The sequence below is a fragment of the Myodes glareolus genome, chromosome 7 (genome assembly GCF_982192425.1).
Source record: "Myodes glareolus chromosome 7, mMyoGla1.1, whole genome shotgun sequence".
In the NCBI taxonomy this organism is placed as follows: Eukaryota; Metazoa; Chordata; class Mammalia; order Rodentia; family Cricetidae; genus Myodes; species Myodes glareolus.
Window position 1 is genome coordinate 96,878,255 of NC_142032.1, and position 12,268 is coordinate 96,890,522.

The following is a 12,268-nucleotide window of genomic DNA, read 5'->3' on the forward strand; positions in this document are numbered from 1 at the left end:
ATCTTGCCCCAGCCCCTTCCTGTTTCTCTTTGCTTCTTAGCTGGCCTGGCCTGAACAACCTTCTCTGCCACATGTCCCTATTGCTGTGGTCTTCTGCCTCACTGCAGTGAAGCCAGCCTGGAACTCCTGAAACCCTGAGTCAATAAATCTGTCTCCTTCAAATTTATTTTCATTTTTATTTTGCACAGCATATTACTAGATCTTATGTGTGAAAGACCACCCTCCCTCACAGACTCATGTAGTTACATACTTCATGTCTATGTGGTGGCACCATCTTAGGAGCTTTGGAATATTTAGGAGGTGAAGTCTACATGGAAAAAGTACTTTACTTAGGACCCTGGTTCTAATCAGAGCTCTCTCTGTTTCCTGATCTAATGATATATCACAAGCCAGGCCTCAAAGTCCTTCTACCATGGATGAGTCCCATTTACTATGCTTTCCTTACAATGACACACTGTATTGCATAAACTGTGAGTTCAAAGATAAATAATAAGCTGTTTTTACAGTGGTCCATACCTTTAATCCCAGCAAACGGGTGACAGAAGCAGGCCCACTTCTGAGTTCCAGACTAGTCTGGTCCACAGTGAGTTCTAGGACAGTCAGGGCAACACAGAGAAACACTGACTAAAAAAACCAAATAATAAAATAATAATGATGATGGTGATAAACAATTTTTCCTTCCTTCTTGCTTCCGTCAGGGATTCTATCACAGCAACAAGAGAAGTGTCTACACAGTAACAAAGCCATCAGAAATGAACTTCCCTTCTGGCTATCTCAGAAAGGAAAACAAAATCTGACCTTTTTTAAACCACCCTCAGCCTTGGGCACAAGCATTCACTGGTAAAAACTGTGCAGGATAGGAATGGAAGAGGCATTCCCTTTTTTATGCGGTTCCAACCACGAGTGACCTGAGCTAGCAAAATATCTCACTCAAGCATTTCCATCACATGACAGCAGTAAGACTCCAGCGGCACTCATGGTATTCAGCCACTGGTGCTCCACACAGCGTCCAGCAGAGGCTGAGGTCCTGGGCAGACCAGCAGAGTAAGCTCAATTACAATAAGGAGGAATGCATTTCAGGTCATGTGGCTGCTCACTGCCTCTCACAGGTTTGAACAGCCTACAAAATTCCTCCACATGGAAACCTAATATTTGTTCTGGCAACTAGGAAGGGCAGTGATCTGGCAGGATGGAGGCCAGGAGCTTGAGAGCTTTGTTGCCTCATGTATGAACAGCCTGCTCGAAAACAACCTCAAACTTGGATTTAAAAACAATCCCACAGAGAAGCAAGCAAGCAGGGAAGTGATGGCTTTAGTGTACAGATCACAGAAGGGGCGTTCGCCTCCTTCCCGAATCCCCAAGAAGGAGCTGAGTTACCTGACTCTACATTAATTCTGCATTTTCTTCACAGATGAACTGACTCTCACACTCACACCCGCCATGCGGTGTCCACCCCTGAGTGCCAGGCCCAGTCAGGCATATGAGACTCACAACGACCCTACAACTTTTGCTGGAACCATTAAGAAAGAATATATGCAGATGTCAGTCTAGCACTACAGATGGCCATCTTTGCTATGAAGTGGCAAACAGGACTGCCCTAAAATGGGCTTATGGAGGCACAGTGAGATTGTCTGGCTTTAATCATGCTGTGCTCTAACCCTAAACTTCTCATGTTGTGTCTTCTAACAACTCCTTTTTCTCTTCCCGCAACCCCCTCTCTTTCCCCCTAATGGTTTTAAACTGTGACCATTTTATACTTTTCACAGAGCTCACTGACGTCTGCCTCTAAGCCCCTAATGTATGCTCATACATCACACACCCTGCGGACACTGATAACAGGAAACTTGACTGTTTTCCTTCAACAATGAAGAAACAGGCCACAGAGATCAGCTTGCGTCCATCTGTCAGTAAGGAATCATAAAAGCTAGCTACGACTGCATGGTCACACTACGTTAGGGGCTACAGGCGATATACACAAGTGCTCCTTCAGTCCTAAGAATGACTAAGGAAATAGCAAGGATTACTGCCATCTTATAAAAATAAATAAGCAAAAAAGAATAACTAGAGATTTGGGAACTAAATTAACAGGCAGGAGCTCAAAGCTAGGGAATATCCAAGCATTATTCAAAGTTAGAGATGGTATCCAACAATTGGCACTCTTAATAGGAGCTCCTGTCCATAGCTCACTACAGATCTCTTCCTGTGACCATTACACATCTTACTGAGAAACATGTTCTCAAAAGCAATTCAGGGCTGGGCAGTGGTGGTGCACACCCTTAATCCCAGCAATCAGGAGGTAGAGACAGGTAGATCTCCGTGAGTTTGAGGCCAGCCTGGTCTACCAAGTGAGTTCTGTAACAGGCTCCAAAGCTACAGAGAAACCCTGTCTTGGAAAAACCAAGGCAGAGGGGGAAGCAATTCAAGGAACATCCTCTTGCATATTAGAAGTGCCCCAAGCTCTGTTATCAACACCCCCCCCAAAAAAAACCACGGCAGACGTCAGTGCAAACAATGTTAGCACTTATCAGAAAAGACCAATTTCCATCTTTTGACTCTTGAAAGAGCTAAACAGCGGAAACTGAATATAAACCAAGAGTTTACAAAACGCCAAACACCATGAGAGCACTCAACATCTGTGATTTAATTGGTCTTTAGCACATTCATTATTGATAGGCATTCAACATCTGTGATTTATTTTTTAGCCTATAACACATTAATTATATTTTATAGATAAAGAAATTGAAGTTCATACAAACTATATAACTAATTTGTTGAAGTCCAAAGAGTTACTGAATAGATCAGTCAGTAAACAAGTCAAGGTTTCCCTAAACTTCAAACTATCCTCTTTCATGTGTCATAATGCCTGGTGTGAACACAGAACACGAAGGTGATTGTCTCAAGTTAAAACATGCTGCTCCTTGTAAAGCAGGTGTTCTGGGCCTAAAATCCTCCAAACTCTTATCTAAAGTTGGCTCTGGCACATTCTAACCAGTCATATATGGAGCCTAAAAAACAAAACAAAACAAGCAAACATTCTTCCAGAGACAGTCTGCATGTGGGCTCCCCCACACGACCCATCAAGAGGAAAGCAAAGCAAAGCACACAAACGTGGCAGTGTGGACAATGAAATGTGTGTCTAAAACAGTCCCAGGCCTGCTGGGAGACTGACTTCCTTCCTGCTGCTGTCCTTACCTTAGCTTTCACAAAAGACGTCTTGTGTCCCTCCTCGTGTGTCTGATCCTTCTTCCCTTTCCACCCCTGTCAGCAGTTTGAGGATAGAGCCCTAAAGCCAAAACTGAGTGGTTTGGGCAATGCTGAAATGTGCAGCGACAGCAAAACCTGATAACTTGGTATTAAACAGATCACTGTGCCTCTAGTGCATGAATATTCCCGGTACCCAGCGCCTGCTGGGGCTGCAGCTGGCCCGACAGCCTAGTAGTCTAGTACAACACAGGCCCCACCCTCACCCGACCCTGACAGGATGCACTACACTCACCTCTGCTTTTCTCTGTTTCTCCTCTTGTTCTCTTTGCTCTTTCTCCATACCAACCAGCTTGAGCTTCAGTTCAGACACCTCAGTCATCAGATCCAGTTTCTGGGTCTCCAGGGATGTGCGACTTAGCAGTTCCTGTAAGCAAAAATGGATCTCAGCATCATAAGCCACCATGGCTACAAGGCCTGCTGCAGTTCCATCCATAGCACATAAGGCAATATCTGCGCTGTGTCTTATACTGCCTTGGGGACTGCTGTAGAGCAGCCATGGTCTGTTAGGAGAGGTTTGGCTGACTCCAGGTCACATGGGGACAGCACAACCCCTGACATCACCCAGCTTTGAAAGACATTTCTCAAAAAACATATTTCTCCATAGTAACCATTATTAATTATTTTCAGAGACTATGAATGGGCACTTTCAAAAGATGGCCATTTCCCATCTCTGTTTTCAAGGCGAAGCAGCAAGCCCTCTCAATCAGAACAAAGGAATATGAACTCATGTTGACAACACAGTTTTTGAAAATAGAAATTTCTAGACCAGCTCCAGAGTACAATCAAACATCAGTCTAGTCTTCTACAAATCTCAACACAAGACATCATTACAATAAACCCAGAGATGTCAGGGTATAAAGTGGATTCCTGGTGAGTGGTTCTGTGAGGTGGCTCTTTCCTCAACTAAAGGAAAATTACAGCTGACGACTGTGGCATGTAGATAGATGTATTCTCTACTGGTTATTTCTCTTCCTGCTGTCACTAGAACAGCGGCTGACAACCAAATACCCCAGCTCCTGGACACCAAGCCTTCCATAAACACACACAGTTATTAAACACAAACAAGAGGAAACAGCAGAGGATGTAGGCAGGACAGCTGCTGAAGCATTATTAAGGACCAGAAATACTTCCAGCAGCATAAAATAATGTTTTTACATTAGCAAATGGTGATATGCAGAGGGTCAAAACCCTTGTCTACACAGGTCCTAGCACTGAAGATACACAAAAAAATCAGAAGAGCATCTGGAAAAGAAACAACCTCCTGATCTGAACACTGCATCATCTCAGACCACAGAATGATGGTCTCTGATTTCATAGATCTCAAATTGTCCTGCCATCATGAACAGAGGAGTTTGACTAGGAACAGATACTTCCCTAACCCCACCCGAAAGGCACTAGTCCCTGATAAATGTGGGCTACAGACTAACTCGACCTGATATCTAGAAGCCCTCTGAGCCCAGGCAATAGGCTCCTCCTGGTCAGCCTGGCTTGAGGCTGGATGGCAGGGTAAAAGCAGGAGCACTAGAGAATTAGAACCATGGGATACTCGGTCAGATGAGATGTCCAAGGTAGTGACAGACTCAGATCTGTTGAGTGCCTGCTTTACAGCAAAGATCGCCGTCTGTTTTTATACACATCCTCTTAACACCCCTTCTCAGGGATGTGCCAGTAAATACTGGTATCTGAATTCTACAGATGAGAAAACAGGCCCAGGGAAGGAAAGCAAATCTACCAAGGACATAAAGCTAAACACAAGCAGAGTTAGTTTGTAAGCTATGACCTATTTGACTTCAGAATTCATTCCTGTTGGAGGTATCATCCTGTTTTCCAAACTGGGGCGGGAGGTGTGTGCGGTGAAGTAAAGAATTTAAAGAGAAATAAGAAAATGTTGAAAAGGCAGTTAACAAACATTCGCTGAGCCCACTTAGACTGGCAGGGTTTCACTGAACACATACAACACAGAACTCTGTTGCTGAGGTCAAGCAGGCTGTAGATCATCTAAAGCAGTTCTTCCCTGGGTGAGAGGCCATAACAAGATGATGACTTCTCCTGGTCCTGAATATGTGACGTTTGTAAGATGTGCACAATGCTCCCTGCTTATCACTTATTCTCTCCTGCGCCCTCTTCCCTCTCGTCATCTCTGTCTTTTACTACACCTTATTCTCTTAATTTCTCCATCCTTGCATCTACGTGCCTTGTTCTAAAACCAATTTTAGACAGTCTGCAAAATACGTATTTCCAGCTAAAATTATATCAAGGCTAGAGAAATGGCTCAGTGGATAAAGAACTTGCCACTCAAGTGTGGAGACCTAAGTTCATATCCCTAGAACCTATGTAGTAGGTAGCTGGACGTGGTAGCAAATGACTACAATCCCAATGCTACTATGACAAAATGGAATGCAGACAAAGAAGGGTCCACAAATGCTTTCATACAACACAAGACACGATACCTATGTCAGAGAAGATGGAAGACAAGAAATAACACCTGAGGTTTTCCTATGACCTCCACATATATGTCATGGTGCACACACACTGTACACACACACACAAAAGAAAGTTAAAAGTAGGAAGAGACATTAAGGCACATTTATAGTTAGCACAAAATTGATATTACTGCAGACAACTGGGGGTAAATCCCAACATAAAGATATATAAGCTTTCAAGATGCCTACGCAAATGGACAAAAGCACAGTTCCACAAGGTAAATCCATAAGGACAATTATTCTGGAGTGCTGAGATCTAACAAAAGAGAGTCTTCTGTAGACATTATCTGTTTCTAAACACCTACCAGAGGCCAAGACTTAGAATCATGACAATTGCAACACAACCCCTGTGGGCTGCCGCATGATCTTAGATGATAACCACGCACTTCTGGGCAGGGATCAGCATTCCAGACATTGCTCTGGGGAAGTTTTTAAAGCCTTACACTGTATCTGAGTCTTCTCTGCTCTCGCCACTGTCAAAGTCCCCTCGTCATTTAAACTCCCAGGTTGTAATCAGTCACAGCAGTGTTGCAGCTGATGAGGACAGTGCTGTAATTAGTTCCAATAGCCACCCTAATTAGTCACGCTGCTGTTTGAATTGGTCATGCTAACATTCCAAGTGGACATTCCGGTTGGACACGCTCAAGTGTTAATATGAACGCGGAGGCTGTTTAATTGATTACAGTTCGCTGATAATCCCTAGTCCTTACGCCTCTTTCAAGCCTCTCATTGATATTCCTGCCATATCCGTGTTGTGACCAATTACTGTTCTAGCACATGAACCCAAAAAAGCCAACCTTCAAGTTAACACACTGGAGATTCTTGCACATCTGCTTTCACGGCAGCAATGTTCACAGCAGGTACGTCATAGAACCAACATGGGTATCCCCTGACTGATATGTATAAAGAAAATCTGTATGTATACAAAATGGCAATTTTTTCAGTCATAAAGAACTAAGTTATGTCACTTGTAAGAAGTAGAAATAACCATATTAAACAATTAGGTCAGTCACAGAAATAAACATTTTTCTCCCAGTTTGAGACCTAGATTTTACATAGCTACATATGTTGTATGTGTACATGATGTGACAGACAACTGAAATGGTGTGGAGGAAAGGGGGAATTACAGACGCTGCAGCAATAGGAAGGGTATGGGGAGATTCGCTGGACTACAGTATATACTTGTATGAAAAGTTTTTGAAAAACTTGATCATAAAAACAGACATGAAAGCACAAGTTGATAAGAAAGGGATCAGAAGTGGGACTAGAGAGGGTAATGGGGGGATATGATCAAATTACGTTATATACATGAGTGAAGATACCATGAGACTCATTATATACAATTAATATAGACTAATAAAAAGACCAAAAAAACAAATGGAATTTTGTTGCTTTTTGTTTATTTGTTTGGCTTTTCAAGACAGGGTTTCTCTGTGTAACAGTCAGTCCTGGCTGTCCTGGAAGTCACTTTGTACACCAGGCAAGCCTTGAAACTCACTGAGATCTGCCTGCCTCTGCCTCCCAAGTGCTGGGATTAAAGGCATGCACCACCACTGCATGGTTTAGAATATAGAATTTTAATGTTGATGGTTGTTGGGGGCGGGGGAGATGAGGCAGTCTTCAACAAATTTAAGCCAACCCAGCTCAGTTTCTGCATCTTAAAACCCAGTGATATCTGTGGCCACTATTAGGAATCAGTTCTCTAAAGTGCATAACTTAACAGGCATTAGCTATCTTGCAATCTCAATGCTTCGCCTTCCAACACGCACAGCAGTTGTATCTGATATGGTATATTTCCCTCTCCCCAGTCTCTCAGATAAAGAACACTCTGACCCCACCAACCCAACTTATGGAATAACCATCTGCCACCCCAGGCCTGCCTGCAAACCACTGTCTGTTCCCATCAGCCGTCCACACGTATCCCACGGCAGCACTGTTCAGTTACAGCACAGTCTCCCAAACACCCAGAAGCAAGGCAGTTCCCACTCCCCAGGCATTCATCTTTTGATCAATGGCTTTGCTACCTACATTAGGTGATCTGCGTCTCCTCAGCAGCTTCAGCATCCTTGTGAATGACCAACCGTTCTGGCCTGTATCTGCTTGCAGGCCTTCTCTTCAGCTTCACACCGACCTCAGCTCCTGAGGGCTTTGCTTCTCAGCGGCAGGGTAACAGCTAGGTCCTGATCTGCACCCAGAGTATGTTTGCTTTGTCTCCAGAGTTCTCACCTCTTACGTTCTCTTGTCTGACCTTTTTCAGTTATCCCTCTTGCTCCCTCAACCTAGAATTTCTTCTTCTGTGTCCACTGGTTACTTAGTAACTCCATGTTTTCCTGGTCTATCAACTTTCTTTAGCAATATTTGTTCCCCTAGCTGCTCTATACTTCGAGGTTTGTCATTTCATTTGTATTTATATCTACACCAAAAAAATCCTCCCCCAGTGCCCCTGGCCCAGAGCTGACTGCCTTTGTTTACCAGGGCCCAGATGGAACCAAATCTGTTTATATTTGTTTCCATTCCTGATGACCTGAGCGTTGCTACTGAAAGTCATTTAATCGTGTCCATCGGTCTCAATACAAACTTATTATAACTGATTATAAATTAACTGCCAATACTGCCTGGTAAAACTTTACATATCCCTGGGTGGTTTCTCTCAGTGACTGTTCCAAATCTCCAAGTTTTAGACCTCACAATGTCCTCTAGTCAAATAACTCTCCTCCTATCTACAATAAAAACTGCTATCTTCACTGAACTTACATTCTTTCTTTCAGAGTTTTCCACTATCACCTCATTGTCTCCATTAAATCCCTGTCTTAGTGGGAGCAAACATACTTGCGTGAGCGCAAACGCATGCATGCTCTCTCTCTCTCTCTCTCTCTCTCTCTCTCTCTCTCTCTCTCTCTCCCCCTTCCTCCCTCCCTCCCTCTCGCTCTCCCCCCACCCCCATTATAAAGCTAATCTGACATGACTGCACTGTCATCTTATACCACGCTCTCTCACTTTCATCAACTAGTTTGTATCCCAGAGAGCTGGAAGTGTTTGCATCTATCTGTAACCTTAGCACTCAGAGGCTGAGTGAAGGGGAACCCAGATGGGGCTAAGCTGACCCTGCAGCGCCCCCCACCCCTGCAAGAGAGAGACCAAGAGAGAGACAGAGGCAGAGACACAGCAACATATATATACACACATACACACAAACGTAAAGACAGGGGCACAGAGAGAGACACAGACAGAGAGACAGACACACACAAACGTAAAGACAGGGTCACAGATACACACACACACACAGAGTTAAAGAGAGACAGAGACACAGAGAGATAGAGACAGAGAAATGGACACATAAGCACAGAGATAGGGGAGGGAAAGATGAAGAGAGTGACAGAGAAAGAGAGACAGACAAACAGACAGAAAGACAGAGCACTACTTACTAAATTTTCTAAATTGTACCATTTTGACTGACCTTACCACTTCTGCCCTTCAAGGCTTACTCGCACAACTTGGTGAATGTCACAGTTACCTTGGCAGCCAACCAGCTGTCTTTGCTGGCGTTCCCTGATCTTCCACTACCTAGTAACTCAGATAGACTCCCATTCACTGGGACCTGGCCACTCCCTCACCTTTGTGCTGCCTTGAACGGAGTTCCCATGAAGCTCTGTGCTGGTCTGAGACAGGACCATCAATCATGCACTCTGACCGGCATTTAATCTCGTCCTCACCATCAGCTCTCATTCCTTGGGCTATAAACATGATCAAATTTCTGACATTCTAAAGAAGCCTCCCCTCTGGCCTCCCTTGCCTTTAAAGTTACCACCAACTCATAGGTCCTGTCTCTGCATAAGTAAATGTGAGCTGTGTGTGTAACACATGCACATGTACATACACATGAGAGAGAGAACCCTCCCTCCTGCCCCTCTTCCTTTTACTCCTCAACAAGATGTCTGTCTGCCTGTAGTCTGCCCGCTGCCTTCACCTAAGGGGCACAAACAGTTTTTCCTCTAGGATCCAGTGTCTAAACTTTAGCCATAACTTATACTTCTAGGCTTTTACAGACTCCACGGCATTCATCGGCATACGCTCCTGGCTGTCACCTCATCTTCCCTGTACCGGATGTCCATGGCCATTCATTTTGCTCTCCCATCTTCTTTGTTGACTGCCTTTATTCTGTCTTCTCTAAATAAAACGTCCTTGTGTCGTTGCTAGCTGTCACTCCCAGCGCTGGAGTCAGCTCTGGATGCAAACTGCTTGTTTGGAGCTGAGACAAACCTGCCCAGGCTTCCTGACCTACAGGGTAGGACCCCACTGGGCACTGCTTAGAGTCCTGCAGCTACCATGATGGACATGGAGGAGGCAGCAGCAGGTGGGCAGTCTGCTGAGGGTAAGGGGAGGAAGCTTCCCAAGCAGCATTGCACTTCCTGCTCCTAACTACTGCAAGGTTGCCTACAATTTAAAAGAAAGCGGGCAAGAAGGAGGAGGGAGGGGCACAGACGGTCATTCCACTTAGTGTGAAGGGCTGTGAAACTGGTAGGGACTGGTAGAAAAGAGTGAACAAAATTACCACTTGCCCCTCTCTCTTCACTGCCACCGCCAGCTTCTTCCGGCCGCACAAGAGCACTTCCTTTCTCAGAGATGAAAGAAAGTTAACGTCTCAAAGCAGTCAACCATTTCCTTTTTCCCAAGGCTCAGATCCTGACTAGAGCTGATAAAAAAGAAATCTGCCTTTTGACTCATTCTCTCCTTAAAGGGCCACATCTTGAAGCAATTACCTCCATCTTTAAGAGTGGAACATGACCCAGAGAATTACTATCAGGGGCCTGCAACCAGCCTGGCAATCTGAAACCAGAATGAAAGAACGGGCTGTGGAAAAACAAGAAAGTAAAACCCTGTACCTTTGCCCTTTGCAGCCAAAAACTCTAGCCTTGCCACAAAGCTAGGACCACGAGGAACACTGCACAAAAAGAGTCTTCCAACTGACTCTGGCCACATTCAAGCCTGACTGAGTCTCCTTGAACTCTCAGCCTCACCTGCAATGTGGGTTGACATACACTACTATGTATGTCTGGACATACAACATCAAGTAAGATAAATTTGAAGAAACTAGGTATTTGTGCCTTAAAATCTGAGGGGTTTTAGAGAATATTTAAATGCCCATTTTCTTCACTCATGATTTGCTGCCTTATAAGCCTCCTCAGACAGATCTATGTGCCTGCCAGATCATTTGTGTTTCATACTCTCTGATTAAAATAAAAAAATCTCCATTTCTTCACGAGTTGCAGGGCCGGTGTCCAGGCCTCCTAACTCTTGCACGTTGTCTTCAGGCACACTGGCCATTGGTTTGACAGTCTGTTTCTAACAGTCCTGGACTAGCAGGACACACCTTCATGGCCATTAAAGCACCTCCATGCGTAGCCTTTGGCTTTGTCATGAGGTCTTGGTCCTGTTTTGCTCTGGAGCTTTCTTACCCAACAGGACACACTTTCTTTCACAGGCACAGCCCACTCCTTCCCTCCCATGCTGCCTTGGAAGAACTCTCCACCAAACTCTGGGTCCAACGAGGGTCGGATCGGCAACCATGCATTCTGGACAGTATTTACTATAACCCTCCCTCATCATGTTAGTCTCCTATGATGAAAGAGCAGAGATGCATGATTTAGAATCCAGACTGCCATCCCCATTGTCTACAAGAAAGAAAACCAGAAAGCCAGAGCTCACTGGCAGTAGTGCTTGCCTAGCATGCTTGAGATCCAGCATCACTAATAATGATGATGATGATAATAATAAATTAAAAGAAAAAAAAAAGAACAGATGTATTGAGCTTCCCAGATCAACATCCAGGCTCACTAACTCCCAGTCATGTCATACACCTCATTAGGCTTCACCTAAACCCTGGGGTTCTATAGTTTAGGCTGGAAGCTTGAAACGTGTTGATGTTGTTCCCTAGTTCTCAGAGCAGGGTGGTGCCTTCACAAAGTCAGGAAAGCTTGCATCCTCCTTCCTTCCTTCCCAAGGTATCTTCAGGCGTACTGCAGTCTCGGTGAACCTGTCCCTGTGCTGGCTCTATATACTTCTGGTTTATCTACTGCCAAGCGAGGTGGTTTCTCCTGGAGACTGGATGAGTTCCAGTTCAGCTGCACCAGCTAGCAGGCAGATCAGTGGTGAGCAGTGGCTGGGCTGGGACAGTCTGCGGAAGTCAGAGGAGAACTGCCTCATGAGCTGGGTGAGAGGTGAGCCTCATCCCTCTGGGCTCCTGGAAGGAGCCTGACGCTGGTACAGCAGCTGCGGGAAAGGCAGCTCAGAGGGATTGCTGGAACTTAGACAAAGCCCTGGTTTTGGGTAATGTGCATTGCATCTGAGATAAGAGAATGGCCCCCACAGACACATGTTTAGATGTTTGGTCCCCAGTTGTTTGAACTGTTTGGGAAGAATTAAGAGATGTGATCCTGGTAGAGGAGGTGTGCCGTTGTGCCATTGATGGTGGCTTTGAGGTTCAAAAGTCTACACCATTCCCCAGTTAGCATTCACTTGCC

The 12,268-nt window shown here is 44.8% G+C and overlaps 1 protein-coding gene across 9 annotated transcripts in view; it reads right to left on the reverse strand.

Moving 5' to 3' along the window:
* The window catches only part of Ppfibp2 (PPFIB scaffold protein 2), a 156,139-nt gene that overhangs the window by 44,760 nt on the left and 99,111 nt on the right, over window positions 1-12,268 (reverse strand). For 3 of the 9 annotated variants that reach the window (XM_087908585.1, XM_048426537.3, XM_085692859.2), the window contains 2 exons: window positions 3,497-3,628; window positions 517-624 (listed from right to left, as the gene is read on the reverse strand). In XM_087908585.1, the coding sequence (XP_087764711.1) occupies window positions 517-624; window positions 3,497-3,628 (240 nt within the window). Of the gene's footprint in view, window positions 1-516; window positions 625-3,496; window positions 3,629-7,775; window positions 7,933-9,204; window positions 9,356-12,268 lie in introns of those variants that run through there. The other 6 variants (XM_087908586.1, XM_087908587.1, XM_085692854.2 and 3 more) reach the window with 5 other exon arrangements.